We start from the raw sequence: 16,920 nt of genomic DNA, 5'->3' as shown, positions 1-16,920 counted from the left end.
ACAATTTCAAGATTATTTTTAATTTCAGACGCAATTATTAGGATAGTTAACTGGATTTATCTCCAAATTGCAACCCCAAGTAAACTTCGGATTATTTGCAAAATAGCACACTTTTTATGAATTACCCCGCTAATTTGCAGGTGCAGATGCCCTCTGGATTATTTGATCACGGCGTCACACCATAATGCATCGATGCCTCGCTCGAGCACGAATTGCTCTTGTTGCCCCTGTGGAGACAGGGTTTTCTTGAATCTCGAGATTAATCACAAAGAGGGCCGATCAGGCTAAAACCTCAAGATTGAGCAAACTCTGGCTGGTGCAGCACCGCCTATTTTTTGGTGTGAGTGTGCTAATTATTGAAGATTCAGTTCATCATAATTAATGATCCTACACATGTAAATATTGTCCCAGAATATTTACATGTGTCGTTCAGCTTTCTAATAAAAATATAAACTGCAGCATAACCACACATGACATTTTATATATTTTGAGCTTGTTGTTGCGAAAGCAAGGAGTTTGGCGATCCAAATCCTAGGTTTAAATGTCAAAGAAACTCTATCCCGACTGTTCACACAATTACAGGAAATCATGGGTGTTTAGTACAATGTTCATTCGGTACAATTTAACTGGAAATGATCAATAAATCAATGCACAACTTTTGTGGTAACATGAATTGTAAAGTTGGATCTGGCTTCATTAGGTATGAGAAAATCATTGCAAGAAAGCCAATGTTCCCTGATCATGGTGCAATTGGAAAACCACAATTGGTGAACATTGCCTGCTGGGAATCAATGATCGGCACAGGATAATTGACACTTCACAATGGTAAGGGCCTGTCCACTCTTTCCTGGATTGCCCTCACTAGTTGTCCTTGTGAAGAAATTAGTGAACATGTCCTGTTCGGAATTGATGATTGACACGGGATGATTTGAGACTTTGCGTTGATTAGGGCCTTTCGACTATGTTGAATCTTGAATCAGTGAACACCTCCCACTGGGAAAACACAGGATGAATAAGCCTTTTGGTGGTTACAGACTTTACCTGATCTTTCCCGGATTGCCCTTGCAAAGACAATGGTGAACACACGATGTGATTGGAAAAATGGCATGGAATGAGTTTAACTTTACCACGAACTGCATGTATTCCAATGACGTCATCATTCAAATTCCCTTCCTTTATGATAAAATGAGTTGGATGAAACCAATGAAGGGTGCTACAGACTCATTGGTAAACTAAGATTTGATGATGAAGTTACTACAGGGGAACCAAACCTCATGCTTCTTTCTCCTCACTGACAACTACAAACAACTTCTGCACAAGATGTGTGATACTCTCTGCAAAAGAAAGATAAAAAAACGTTCATATCAATACATTGCTAAACCATCAAATGGGCCAAAAAAGTAGTAAAGAAGTATCTCTTCATAGAATACTGGATTTTGATTGGCTGTTAAATATGGCATGCTCAACATCCAATCAAATGTCAGTACTCCATGAAGAGTTAATAGCAAAGTTACTAATATGGTAGGTTTATGCAAAGCAGTGGCGCACCGTGAACCAGAGGAGACAAAGCATTGTTCACAATGCTGTGCCCCTCCAATCAATTGTCTCCTCCGGGTCACGGTCCGCCATTGATGCAAAGGGCCACTGGAATCTAGTCTAAAGGCAAGTTACACTTTTGTCACAGAACATGATTTTTGGAATAGTTTTTGTTGCAAAAGCGAGGGGATTTGTTTTTTTTTTTTTAAGGATTTACAGTGGTGAATGGGGTATGCTGCATGGGTTATTTCTGAGAATGCACTAGAGCAATATTTGCATGATATACTTACGATTAATCTTCATGATGAAGGCTGGTTTCTTCTTATACCAAATGCAGAGGAAATAAACTGGGAAACCCGTCAGGGTGATTGCAATACCAATCAGGGTGTCCATAGGTGCTGCCACTGTTCCCATGACAACCAAGAAGATACATGCTAACACAAATGTGATTGGGAGCAGGATATTGAACTGAAAAAAAGAAAATTAATTAAAATAAAGAGACTGAACAGGGTTCCAATATATATAATGATATAGAACTTAATAAAAAATTTAAAAAGTCTCAAATTAGGTTAATTGAAGTTTTTTGCAACTTTTTCTGACACAGGTACAAGATGGTTCCTTACAATTGGGACCCCTTAACACAAAACATATAAACTGATCAAACAGTTGATTTGTAGTTTGTACAACTGATTACAAATGGTATTACACATGCAATTTCTTGTAAATATCACCCATATAATAAATATCTTTGCTATGGGTTTTGGGACCAACTTTATGGAGTTTATCAATATAAATCACAACATTGCTTCTGAGCCAAAAAATACCAAAGATTAAAAAAAAATATGTTGATGAGTAACAACACATAATAACAGATGACGACCTTGGTAAAAGATAAACTTCATGAAAGTGCCACAGGGATCACTTTGAATAGAAACATGTCGGTGTGCTCTCAACAACTGGTGCACACTTCTAATCTCTTTGCATTTTATTGGCTGAAATCAAATTTGTCATTACAAACCACCAACAAATCACTTCCTCCTGAAAGCTCTCAAGGGGGAGGTTTCACAAAGATTTAAGTATGACTTATACGCACTTAAATGCCTATGCGTATGTGTGACAAGCAACACGCAATCTTATTGATCAATACGCAGTAGTGGGCATACTCTTAGCATGATCTGACCAATGCGATCATGCCTTTTATAATGCATGCAAATCTTAAGTCATAAATCTTTGTGAAACACCCACCAGGAATTATTTCTAAGTAGATTACTCAATTGCTGAAAACAATGTTACGTGTTATTACGACTAAAATAGTAGCTTGCTAATGAACAAATACAGAAATAATTTTATTTGCCTTTTAATTCCGCCACTGCAATTCATTTAAAAAAAAATCCCTTTCATTTTCATGCTGTTATTGTATTAAGTTACTGATCTAAATAATTTGCTAGAAAACTCGACAGGGAGTGACGGATGTGCATTCAATGTATGTAGGCAAACTGATTGAATCTGATGACCATGTTGTTAAAATCTGTAAGCACTCAGTGCCTATCTGGACTATCAATATCATCAATATTTTTATCATACTTATTATAATTACCCATAAACCAACGTACCTTTATAGGTCTTTCTAGATTAGGTTGTGTAATCCGGAGATAGATAAGACCCGCTACAGCAGCTCCGATTGATAACCAGGTCATAAAACTGAAGTAGTTGATTAGTGAATCGATGGTAGGCACAAATACATACAGGATAGACATAAGACACTGGTCAAGTAAGAGAAAGAGAGAAATAATGATAAGTTAATATAAACTAAAAAATAAATCAACTCACATCATATCAATTTAGCATTTTCATTTGTGAGCTAAATAATAGGAAAGTCTCTGCCTATGGTAATAAAACAGAAAATGATATATCTATGCATTTCTTTAAGTTTAGAGAAATATCAGACAATGCAATACAAGTGGAATGCCACTGGCAATCTCAACTACATTTAGCGACTAATAATATAGCAGCAGCGCTGACTTAAAAAAACAACTCAGATGAATAGCTTTTCAGAAAAAAAAATACCATTCATTTGATGATAAATGCAAAGTTCATTAACCCTAAATGACCTTTGACTTTGATCTGATACTTACACAAATTGACTGGTGATACTTGATAACTGATCTCCCAAGTTTCATGCAAGACATAAATTTCCTTTCAAAAATATGCTAAGTTCATTGACCTAAAATGACCTTCGACCTTGGTCATGTGACCTGAAACTCACACAGGATGTTCAGTGATACTTGAGTTTTATGAACTAGACCATTACACTTTCAGAGTTATGATGGTAATTCAACAAATACCCCCAACATGGTCAAAGTTAATTGACTTTAAATAACCTTTGACCTTCATCTAAAACCTAAACCTCGCACAAGATGTTCAGTGATACTTGATTACTCTTGTGTCCAAGTCTTATGAATCAGATCCATAAACTTTCGAAGTTATGATGATAATTCAACAAATATCCCCAACTTGGTCAAAGTTCATTGACCCTAAATGACCTTTGATCATTGTCATGTGACTTGAAACTCGGGCAGGATGTTTAGTAATACTTGATTACCCTTATGGCCAAGTTTCAAGAACTAGGTCCATATTCTAATTTCAAAATCTTAACCCTAGGTTTAAAATTTGATGTTAATTCCCCCAACATGGTCTAAGTTCAGTGACCCTAAATGACCTTTGACCTTGGTCATGTGACCTGAAACGCAGGTAGGATGTTCAGTAATACTTGATTAAGCTTATGTACAAGTTTCATGAACTTTGTCCATATACTATCTTAGTTATGTTGTCATTTCAAAAACTTATCCTTCGATTAAGATTTGATGTTGACGCCGCCGCCGTCGAAAAAGCGTCGCCTGTAGTCTCACTCTGCTATGCAGGTGAGACAAAAATGAAAATATTTTTAGTCAGAAATTTCATATTAGGCATTCAGCGTTATAGTATAACTTCCAACTTTTATCTTACCACGATATTCAAACAATATTTGCGAATATTGCTTCGATTGCATTCTCTACCCCAATTAACTTTCACACCTATTTGTTTGGGGGTTTTTTTCAATGAAACATTTACAGAACCAAAACATTTTTTTTTTCTTTTTACTAAAATCTGAATATGTAAATTAAAGTGAATTGAAATATATTCTTAAGACATGAAACGAAAGTTCAATAAAGGGTACAAGCGATGTTTTTTAAAGTCTTCGAGAAGGCATTAATTGTCACCCCCCCCCCCCCCCCCCCCCCCCCCCCCGACTTGATAAGGTGGCTGACCTGTGCGACCTTTTATCAAACAGCGCAAGTAATCTTCCTAAAATCGAACGTGTCAAATGATTTTACCGAGCAAGCAACTATTCCCCAATCAATCTCTGACGGACTGAGGGGTATTTGTTGTAAAAACAAATATTTAATGATATGAGTTAAGGGCATCTCATAATACCAGAAGCGGGAAATAAATCCGTGGATGTCATAATAAAGGAGGGGATGAAACCTTTAAGCGCGTTGGTCTCGTCTGATCGCCAGCATTTTCTCTCCGGCATTCCCACGTAAACCCGGTCAAAATCATTGCAGCGACCATTTTCGTCCGTGATCTTTATTCATCGCGCGTCTTTTAAGTTTTGGTAAAATAACACAATCGATGATTCCGAGTTATCTTCGGAAACAAATCGTGCTGAAGCAGCGATGACCGCCCTTTACTACGCAAACTGCGATCAATGTACTGGCGTCCGCATCAGCCAGTATAAACAATTTACAAGGGGATTAAAAACACACAAGCCCTTAAGGTCCTTTCAGATTTATGTATAATTCCTTCCACAAGGTGTATTGAAAAAACAATTTTATTCTTTGATATCCCCTGTCCCAACATGCGGGTTAAATCGCAACGTGATCTTCAGCAATCACGAAATATAATATCAACACCCAATCTAATTAGAGAATTCAGAGCGCTACTTAATGGCACCGATTAGAATAAAAAGAACATAAAGAACGTAAATTAAGTTTTGAGAGGAGCTCATTGCCGAAGATATCACTTTGAATTTTTTAATATATCAAAAATCGAAAGGGACTGTGAACCTAGAACCATTATATATCATGGCCCAAAAGAAATAAATAATCAACAAAATTATCAAGAATTCAAATTTTGTACATCTAGCTGCTTTATCAAGGGGACGGCATCTAACTTATATGTTGAAACAATCGTAGAATTTTAAAAGACAAGTGAAATAACAATTTTGAGATACAAATACAACTCAAAGTCAATGACAAATTAACCACTGTAAACTAACACTTGTGTACATGTATATCAGCATTTCTCACACTCCAAACATTTGTTATTTCGTCAAAACAAAAGACTATAGGCTATAAACTTGACGTAGATTTCGTAAATCTAAATGTGAGTTAAACGTCCCAAACGCTTCCACATTGCACAATATCAAGTATCGTTTAAATTGATGATATAGCAATGAAATGACACGACAGCTGGCGCTCTGATATAAACCACCAAACAGCCACCACCTACGCAGGCTCGGCGGCGAGGGCAGAAATACCGATCATCTTCATTTGTATGAAAATAAATCACATCGTAAAGAAACGATAATAGGCATGCAGGCATGAAATTAATGGATCGAATAACATATTCACTGTTTCCAATAAATTATGGGCAATATAGCTGACTTTCTGGACAGAAAAAAAACATTTGATGTGTGTTCATATCAAAGATAGAGGTATAGAACTTTATATTAATAGATAGTTCGGTGGAATAAATTATTTTGTCTCACAAACGTTATGCGTCCTGATGACGCTGGTAGTACATCTGGAAAGACTGTACTACGAGCATCCGGAATCACCCGACTTGCCATAGCTATGAAAAGTACATGATTGAATATATGGCAACGGATCGGGCAAGATCGGAGGAAATAAATTTCTTCCACTACCACTAACCCAAACAGGACACTTCGCTTCGTGAGCATTGTGGTAAAGATGCAAGAACGTAAAGAAATGGGAGTACGTAATTATAAGCGACAGGACACACAATGAATCGTGGGGATGAGTGTAATGTTTAAAAAAAAAACAATTTCAAATTTCGAAGAGCGTAAGCGGCATGGCGAGCAGTCGTATGATGATCGCTATCAAGTTTTTTTCTAGATGCACTAACAACGGCCTGTGGACATAATTAAAGGGGCCATACCGATCGTCCTACGATTTGGCACAACCAAAGTTCGGGCAGGATTGGGGACTTCTCAGGAACAGTAATTTTCAAGTTGAGCGGGGGTTTAATTAAGTCCAAGTGCCGCTGTTAGTACGTCTAGAAAGACATGTTGCGCTTATCCTAGACTTAGCGCCGTGCCGTTTGCGCTCTTCCCACTCTCTCCATGATTACAAACAAAAATGGGCGTTTTCTGATCAGGAAGAACGGACTGAAATATTGAGCATATTCAAAATTTCACGTCGATCACGCCGATCTGCATAAATACCCCCCCCCCCGTCCCAGAACGTTGTTGCTATACTGCTTCCGAATTCAACCGATTACTATCCCGCCCTCTGCCGATCTTAAGATCGGGAAGGATCGAAGTTTTAGATTGTGATAGTGGAACGGCCCCTCAAACATCCGTTCCACTTCAAAATTTTATTCCAAAGCCGGTAAAATAATCCACTCACGCAACATGAATCTGCATTTTTTTTAAATCAGTCTTTGGGTAATTGCGATACTTAAAACTCTGAACGGAAGGGTTTTTAAATAACAAAAAAAAATATATTTACCGTGAATACAAGTGAAGGCATTGGAGTTTTTCGGCTAACTTGAATCATAGCTAACCATTCAGGAAGTTGACCTTCACGAGCACCAACGAAAAACAACCTATATAGGCAAAGAAAAAAAGTCAGGATTTATAAAGAGGAAATCGTTTTTTTTTTAAATCAAGACAGCATATTCTATCATATAATATTAAGCAAGATATAGATAACGCTACACCACTTAATCCTACACCACCCGAAGTGAAATACACACAAAAAAGTATACATTTTTTTCTGTAAAGCCTTATATAAATGTTCAACTTGAAAACTTAAGCACCCATAAATAAAAATTACTGAAAACAACTGTATAACGCCACAAATATATAACAAGTGTAACAAATTGAACGGTTAAATCTGGACAGTAACATCTGAACAAACCCGATTCTGAAACGGATGTAAAATAACGCAATCGATTTAGCAGGTGTAACTGCGGCATAACGATATATAACTTACCGAGACAACGACAGGAAGCCACCATTGACACCACCAAACGTTGACATGGCAACAGAGACTGGCATTATCCAGGCCATTCGACCAAACACCTTCTGACCAAACGTCTGCAAATGATATTGACATTTAATAAGAAAAAACTTAACACATTTTCACCTGCCAATATAATAATGATTAGGGATAAATATACAAATTACTCGCGATTTGGAGAGCGAAAATAAACCGGGAAATTATGTATCCATTTCCTTCTTTGAATCTGATGCTGGAAGTAGGCTATATGAAGTACTTCTTTGAGTTTTGTGGAGCAAATATAGACGCATGAAAAAAAAAAGATGTAAGCCCTCTTTATTACCTTCTTTTAATCAAAGAGGAAAGAAAAATAACGTGAACTTAAACATTCACAGTTGCCTACCAATATGTTAAAATTACCGGGCATTGCGTATCCGAATTTCAAAATCAATAATTTTGAAGAGAGTAAAAAAATCCGGATGAAATCAGACATACAATATACAAAGATAACATGAACTTAAAAGAAAAAAAATCATACCACTGCAACAGCGTTTGATGCTCGCAATTCCTCTGGAGATAGAACAGCGAAGTAGGCGACGTTTGCCAATACATAAATTACGGTGACCATCGGTAAAGAAATCATTATTCCACGTGGGAGATTTCTGAATTAAAAACAATCAAAGAACCAAATACATGTAGAAATACTTTAAGCACAATTTCATAAATTACGATTTACCTATTCGAGTTGATGGGGGGGTGTGAAATATTGTATGTGACGCATATGCCAGGGGGCCATTTCATAAAGCTGTTCGTAATTTAAGAGCGACTTTAAAAACGACTAGTGATTCTTTCTTGTGGTAAATTATGCTCACCATGTTCATTGGTGATTATTTAGGGCGTAAGAAAGTTTTAACACTCGTTCTTAAAGTCACTCCTAACTTACAAGCAGCTTAAAACATCCACCGGACTCGCCGCATGCTGTTATGTGACCTGGGGCCCGTTTCATAAAGCTGTTCGTAAGTTAAGAGCGACTTTAAGAACGACTGGTGATCCCATCTTGTGGTAAGTTGCAAATACATTGGCGATGGTTTAGCGCGTAAGAAAGGATCACCAGTCGTTCTTAAAGTCGCTCTTAACTTACGAACAGCTTTATGAAACACCTACCTGGCAACATAAGCACTGTGCAGTGCTTAAAGGTCAAGTCCACCACAGGAAAATGTTGATTTGAATAGATAGAGAAAAATCAAACTAGCATAACGCTGAAAATTTCATCAAATTCGGATGTAACATAAAGTTAATGACATTTCAAAGTTTCGCCTATATATTTAAAAAACAGTGATATGCACAACTCAGTGGCACAAATGAGACAGTCGATGATGTCCCTCACTCAATATTTCTTTTGTTTTTATTGTTTGAATTATACAATATTTCATTTTTTACAAATTTGACAATATGGACCAACTTGACTAAACCATATAGTATTAAGCAATGCTAATTCCATATGTTCAGGGAGGAATTATTGTTGTTTCACTTGACAATGAAGAGAAAATTAGAATATTTCATATTTCATGTAATAAAATACAAAAGAAATAGTGAGTGGATGATGTCATCAGTCTCCTCATTTGCATACCGACCAGGATGTGCATATAACTGTTTTCTGAAATTAAGCGAAATTTTAAAATGTCATAACTTTCTTATTTTACATTCGATTTTGATGAAATTTTCAGTGTTATGTTTGTTGGATTTTTCTCTTTTTATTCAAATCAACTTTTTGTTGGGGTGGACTTGTCCTTTAAAATGGAACCTTAATGGAATTCGTATACAATGGCACACTTCCTCTATGTCGATCGAGGCTCATGGTGAAAGAGCTACGGGGTGGACGGTCTTATATATTTCCATGCATTTTACGCAAGAGAGGGTTATTAAAGGTGACGCTGAAATTGGAGTATGTCATTATAAATTAATTATTTAAACAATCACGGTCTACTCTCACGACTCCGATATTATGGAGCACAGTAAACAAAACAAACCTTCTTCACAAAAGAAAAAAAAATATGTTAAGATGCCCCCTTCAGTTCTGCAGAATTATTACACAGAACAAAACAATATATCAAATCAAATAATTTTTTTCCGTTTTGTGACAGGGCAAACAAATCAAATTTCGGTCGCCTTTGTTCTTTCTTTTCCTGTTGGGGGTACTTGCAATGTTATCACATTCATGATAATGTCATTAATTTAGTGTTTTCGCTGTGGAGTTTGATAAATATATTAAACCATATACATACCCTAATAGACACAGGTGAGAATGGCACAATCCATAATATATATTTGTTATAAATCTTTTGGAAGACTACCGGTATTTAAATCCTAAAATTTAGTATAAGCCGAATCCTCAGGTAATTTATGATAAGAGCTTTTCAAATTGAGCGTACTTGACTTCTATGATACAATTCATCATGCTGAGATGTAGTACACGCATCTAAATTGTGTAGAAGTGTATGTTTCTTTGTGACAAACCAAGATAATAGGGTTACACAATGAAATTATTTGGAACAGCCAACATTTTTTTACCCAGCAACAACAAGTTTGACGACATAAAATTCATAGGTGTTCGTTCACCCTGCAAGATATATATATATATTCTAATTTTACGTTTCGTTTCTTATTGTTTTTTTTAGGGGGGAGGGGTGGATGAGAGGTATGGCTTCCAGCAAACATCGCAAAAATATCGTGATTCGCCCAGCGATTCTACTCCCAGACATTACACATGCAACCAATGTGATTGAGGACTGTCTTGTACCCGCTCCCCCCCCGGTCGTAGCGAAAATCTCCACAAATTACCACACCTGGGGCCCGTTGCAGAAAGTTGCAATCAATCGCAACTCTAAAAATCACTCGTAACTTGATTTTCAACCAATCAACAGCGCGAATTTGGGACTTGCGATTGATTTTTTGGCCCCTGCACAGAAAATTTGTACATGTATCATCAAAACTTGATATACATATACATCTGCATAAATTCACAGGATAGATCAAATATTCGCATTTTATTTTTATGTTTTTACACCCAATACACACAAACATAGCATCAAACAAACTAATGATCCTTCATACATTCCAATTCTAACCCTATTCATATAAAAGTTTCAGAAAAAAATAATTACTTTGTTGGTTCTTTGATTTCCTCCGTCAAATAGTTCAAGTAATTCCTGGAGAGAGAGAGAGAAGAAAGAGGATACACAGTTACACACTGAATTATAAATATCATCTCCATCTGATTGAACATGGAAGGAATATTCCAAATTTTCATTTCATTTCATGAAGATACTTCCTTTTAACATGTTTTTTTTAAGTATTTTAATTTACAAATGGAGAAGATAAAGATATGTATCGCCTAAAGAGTTGATATTAAATAGTTTTACGGACGATATGAGCACATACCGGTATATAGCGAATAGTGCCGTCGTCGCAATAATAGAATTTAAAGAGTAATATTTTAAATTTCCCCCCCCCCAAAAAAAAAAGAAGCAAGCTGCAATTCAGCAACAGGTTTTTATTTGTGCGTTTTTATGCCCGTCATTAATACCTCATTTTGTTTTGACGTTTAAATCATGATCAAATGTCAAAACAATATTACTTTGTTTTCATCTGACAAAACATGGCCATTTGATATACCATCAAATGATCTAAGACCAAACACATGATATTTTAATGACGGTGATGAATAAAATAAACTGGCTTCAACCATCATACTTAAAAAAAATCATCTTGGATTGCTTACCAAGCAGCATAAGCGAAGAGACCACTGTAGAATGCCAGGGCAATGCTCTCGCCATTCTTACTTCCTTCGAAAGGTTGCTGGAAGTTCTCGGTGTTTCCTGGAAAATTTAAAATCAAATAGCATTGTTTTCAATCATTATGGGTAAGGATCTAATGCACTTGAAAGTATGTTGATTATCATTTTATTTCCGTCTTAATCCACTTATTATTCACACAAGTTATGTGCTGGATGTTTATCCCGCTTGCGCAGTCATAAGCTATATTCTTTATTATCGTGCGAATTATATGGATGACGTAATTCTTAATCATACGCAAGCTCATTTATAAAGATAAGAAGCTGCGGTAATCAAAGAAATGAAATAATTTCTATTAATTAACGATTCACAGAGATTAAAAAAATGAATGTAACGACTGTTTAATGAAGACTAGGTAAGAAAAAACGACGGGGCACCCTGTCTGACGCGACATGTTACATTCCAAGCCAAAATATAAGCTGATGAACAGATGTCTAGAAAATGGAGTTCACCATTACTTCATTGGCTGAAACCCAAATTAAAGAGAGAATCTGAGATTTAAAAATAAAACAAAACTAACAAAACGGATAGGAAAGCGAATTCCTAAAGTTATTAGCAAATCAGCACAGCTCAAAATAGTTTTTCAAAAATATGTTGACGCGAAATAAAACATTTATTTCAATTTTAATAATTCCAGCGAAATTAGGTACCAGGCCATTTTGCAGTGTCGAACTTTCTTTATTCAGACCAGACACAAAAAAATCATCAAACTTGAACTAAGCCGTTGTTTAAAAAAGAGCAAAGTTCCTTTTTAATCACTGAAAGTACGTGGTTCTATCATTCTAGATTTCGAGTTTACAAGTGGCGTAATCGGAGAAAAAAAATAAGAGGGACAGATATGGCGGATGAACCAACATCTCTAAAAATATATCAGCCAGCAAAATATATTGGGATAGATTATTATTGTTTATATAATAACAGTTCACTCTGTCCTTTCCATTTCTTTTTCTTGGCCGTTAAACTTTTTTTAAGAGGGGTGTACGGCCTTCACCCCCTCCCCCACCCCCGACAGTGTTTTCAACAATATGATATGGATCGCTAACGTCCATTCAATTTCAGTCACATAAAAATCAACACCTAAGGCTAAAAACTCATTCAATTTTCCGTCATTACAAAAGAATATTCATGAAGATTGGATTGACAAAAATATGCAGCACAACCTGCATGAATCTCGAAAATGTACAATAGTCTACTCATGGATCCTACTAGGTACATGTATACTCATGGATCCTACCAAAACGTGTCGACGTCATGATAATTCCCTCAACGCCAAACAAAATACAAAACAAGAATAGATGAAAGGTGAGGCATATGAGCACAGATAACCTGTGTTGGGTATCCTCTTGCCCTCCACGATCGAGTATCCAATGATCGTGACATCTTGTGACTATATCTACCCTATCCTAGGCTAGATCACCAACTCCTATTACCCCTTCATGGGAGCCACTCCCAATCTACGCATATCGTGTAGTCAAACCAGATTCATATTAAAACAAGTTATTTTTATATTTGATGCAGTCTTGCAATCACATTCATTCATTCGGATCCTACTTGGTATACTCATGGATCTATACTAGATCGTGTCGACGTCATGATAGTTCCCTCAACGCCAAACAAAATACAAAACAAGAATAGATGAAAGGTGATGAGCACAGATAAAGATAACCTGTGTTGGTATATCGTCTTGCTCTCTATATGTTCGAGTCTCCAATGATCATGACATCATGTGATTATCTACCCCATCCTAGGCTAGATGATAGATCACCAACCCCTTCATGGGAGCTACTCCCTATCTACGCATATCGTGTAGTCAAACTAGATTCATATTAAAAACAAGTTTTATATTTGATGCAAAATTTTGCAATCATTATCATGGTATGTATGTCTTGCAGGGTGTCACGAACAGCCCGAGTTTGGCTAACATAGCACGTCTGTGTTACTATTGTATCGGGAGAACCAGTTGTCAAGCGAAATTTAGAAGCAATTGAGGCTTGCCAGATATAGCAGTAAAAATGTATACAGACGTATGCAGCTTTGGCTGGATGTGATGTTTGACCGAGGGCACATGCCACCTTTCTCTTGATAAGAAAAATAAAATTCGTTTACCCCGTTTGAAGGGTTAACTTTCCGCTAAATATTTTTTTCTTTGGGGGGGGTGGGGAATTTCATCTTTGAAGGATTATAACCGTTAATATTCATTTTCACTGTTTGGCATGTTTATATGTGATATTTGTTGTAGGAAATTGCGTCTTTATCGTTTGGAACGGTGTTTTTTTTTTGGGGGGGCGAGGGGGTCAAACATTCTTAAGAAAAAACCGGCATACCATACTTTTTTTCAACAGCCCCTTGATGTTACCGTAATGCACGAAGAACCTTTCGGCAAGGTAAATTGGTGAACTGGAATATTTTCATGATTGGACGTGTCGTCATGTGATTAAAAAAAGAAATCACATTATCATTTTTTGAACCAGTGTAATCACTCTCCTAACGACTCCACATATCCGATATGGTAGCAATCGTCTTCAAGATAAGCCAAATAGGAAACCTAAAACAACGCGTCTTTTTCTATATGATTACCGTTATTAAGAGCAAAGACTTGAATATAGGCCTAGTAATAAAAAGGTTATTCAAGAATACAAAGGTGAAAAGGGCATCCAGAAAAGGGTTATCGAGTAAAACATACAGTATAGATAGAAAATAAAGCGATAATTTCCACCCTTATAATGGAAAACATAATTCAGGCAATTCAGTGATTATGTAGGACACCGATTCCTTCTATGTCATACCATGGACCTACTACTCTGACAGAGGTCCATGGTCATACCAAAAGTTCGAACCATGTTTCGATAATTGCTCGTTAATAATATTTCGCCGTTGTTGAAAGGGAACTCTACATGAAATTGAATACAGGACCCTACAGGGCCTACTTCATCAAAAGTGAATGTGAAGTAAGAAAGTTGACATTTCATTCAAATAATGTTTATGCATTATTGACATCCACTGCTTAAATCACATAACTTATCATTATCACCATTGATGGGCAGACCTGTTCTCTCTTCTTTTTTCGGGGGGGGGGGGGGGGGGGGGTAGCGAAAATACGGTTACACTTCGTAATTCCGAAGCTTCGTAATTCCGAAGGTTCTTTATTCCGAAGGTTCGTAATTCCGAAACACGTAAATTGCCTATACCTCGATGTTCGTTAATCCGAAAACGAAAAAGGGTTCGTTAATCCGAACATTTGTGGCGTAATTCCGACGGTTCGTTATTCCGAAGGTTCGATAATCCGAAAACGTAATAAGGTTCGTTGTTCCGAAGGTTCGTTAATCCGAAAACGAAATAAGGTTCGTTGTTCCGAAGGTTCGTTAATCCGAAAACGAAATAAGGTTCGTTAATCCGAAAACAAAATAAGGTTCGTTAATCCGAAAAATGAAAACCGGGAAAGCAGAGGCAGAGGCAAGGAGGAGGGGGCGGGGGACACTGTTGCCGTTCAATTGTTATGAGGATGGGAAGGCAAGGGCGGCCGAACGAATTTTCGTTTGGGGGTAAAGCCAAAAAAATGAAACTCATACGTCAAAATTGACATTTTCACCTTAAGATTATCATCTGCTTGAAGTCATTGTGTGTTTGATAGTGATTAAGTAGAGAAAAACCTTTTTTGAAGTGATTTCTTATTAAGGCAAAACGTATATTTAGGCTTTATTTTTCGGGAGAGAGTATAATGAGCGAGCGGCTTGGTAAAACAAATTTAAAGGTGAAGTTGTAAAACTTTTTGGGGTTAAAATGGCATTATTGTGAGGTGTTGCGAGCGTGAATCACAAGCTAAAACTTTAGGGTTTTCAATAAAAAATGAAAATAAGTTTTTAAAAATCCGAGCAGATTTCTGCTGTCATTAAACAGATGTGCATCTAACTAAAAAATTAACACGAGCGCAAAACGCGAGCTTAAACATACTGACCAGAAAAGGAACCTGTTAAAGAAAACATTTAGTGAAAATTTGCAATATTCCAGCCTGAAAACTTAACTTGTATACTTTAAAAAGAGTATTTTATTTCGAAAAACACGAAAAACGGCATATTTATTTTTGAAAAAGGAACTTTCCCATTTTGGAAAATATTAATTTCCCTGTTTTTTTATTTCATTTTGGGGGAAGTGCCCCCTGCCTCCCTCCCGGCGGATCCAACTATCGTCAAATAGGGGGGCAATTTTTTTCCAGCCATATTTTCCTCGATCGGCAGCTTAAAGTTGATTTTTGTTTGTTTCTTTGAAAGGGTAGTCCTCACAGTCAATAATTAGCTTTATACTTATAAAATAAAGTAAATATGTAATAACATGATAAACCCTTTTTAAATAATGCGAGCGCGAGCTATATATATTTTTTTCATATGATGGGCAATATGTTTGTGATCTTCAAAACGAGATGCCTATGTAACTAAATTTAGATAATAACTGCGAGCAAGAAGCGCAAACAGACATTTTGAATATATAAGCTCTGACCTGATCTAAAGGGGACATTTTAAGAAATTTTTGCAGTTAGCCATGAAGACGATGCGTGTTTCAACCAGTGGCGGCGGAACATATTTTCCTGGGGGGGAGAGCAAAGCCCCCAAAAAGGGGCCAATAGGGGCAATTTGGGGCAAACGTATATTTTCACCATGAGATTATCATCTGTGTAAAGAGGTTGTGTGTTTTATAGTAATTGCATTGAGCAAAATATTTTAAGTGATAACTGATTGATAAATTATATATCTATGTGTCATTTTTGCGAGCGTAGCGAGCAAGTGGTTTGGGGGAAAGAAATCAAATCTGAAGATGTATAATTCGCCTTTTTGGTCAATTACTGTTAAAAGGGCATCCTTGTGAGATGTTGCGAGCGAATCACGTGCTCAAACTTTTGGAAATTTCATGTAGGCCTAGAATGATAATAATGATAATTATGATATAGATATTATTTACCCTGGGAAGCCACTTCAGTTCTGAAAACTGTTCTCCCAGCTATTATTTTTTTACAAGAATGCTTAGAATGTCCAGTTTTCAGGTTGGAAAATCGGAAAATTTTGGCTCACGTTTCTCGCTCGTATCAAATATTGTTTATTGAGGAACTCATTCTATTCCTGGTTACAAAGAAGTATAAAAATGTCCAGTTTTCAGGTGGAATATCACAAATTTTAAGCTTGCGGTTCGCGCTCTCATATAGTTCGTGAGATATATACTCTATTCATGAGTCACTAAATGCAGTCCTTAAAAGA

The 16,920-nt window shown here is 36.5% G+C and overlaps 1 protein-coding gene across 1 annotated transcript in view; it reads right to left on the bottom strand.

The window, feature by feature from the left end:
- Nucleotides 1–345: 345 nt before the first annotated feature.
- Nucleotides 346–16,920, bottom strand: part of LOC121407232 (Y+L amino acid transporter 2-like) — a 31,716-nt gene continuing 15,141 nt past the window's right edge. Inside the window, exons 3-10 of the mRNA XM_041598201.1 lie at nt 11,602–11,698; nt 10,985–11,029; nt 8,359–8,482; nt 7,815–7,918; nt 7,329–7,425; nt 3,150–3,299; nt 1,827–2,004; nt 346–1,334 (exon numbers count right to left, since the gene is read on the bottom strand). Coding sequence (XP_041454135.1) covers nt 1,273–1,334; nt 1,827–2,004; nt 3,150–3,299; nt 7,329–7,425; nt 7,815–7,918; nt 8,359–8,482; nt 10,985–11,029; nt 11,602–11,698 — 857 coding nt within the window. The 3' untranslated portion in view covers nt 346–1,272. The remainder of the gene's footprint in view (nt 1,335–1,826; nt 2,005–3,149; nt 3,300–7,328; nt 7,426–7,814; nt 7,919–8,358; nt 8,483–10,984; nt 11,030–11,601; nt 11,699–16,920) is intronic.

Source organism: Lytechinus variegatus, chromosome 2, assembly GCF_018143015.1.
Source record: "Lytechinus variegatus isolate NC3 chromosome 2, Lvar_3.0, whole genome shotgun sequence".
NCBI classification, from domain to species: domain Eukaryota; kingdom Metazoa; phylum Echinodermata; class Echinoidea; order Temnopleuroida; family Toxopneustidae; genus Lytechinus; species Lytechinus variegatus.
Note: the sequence above shows the minus strand (reverse complement) of the source record. Positions and strands in the feature narration are given on the sequence as shown.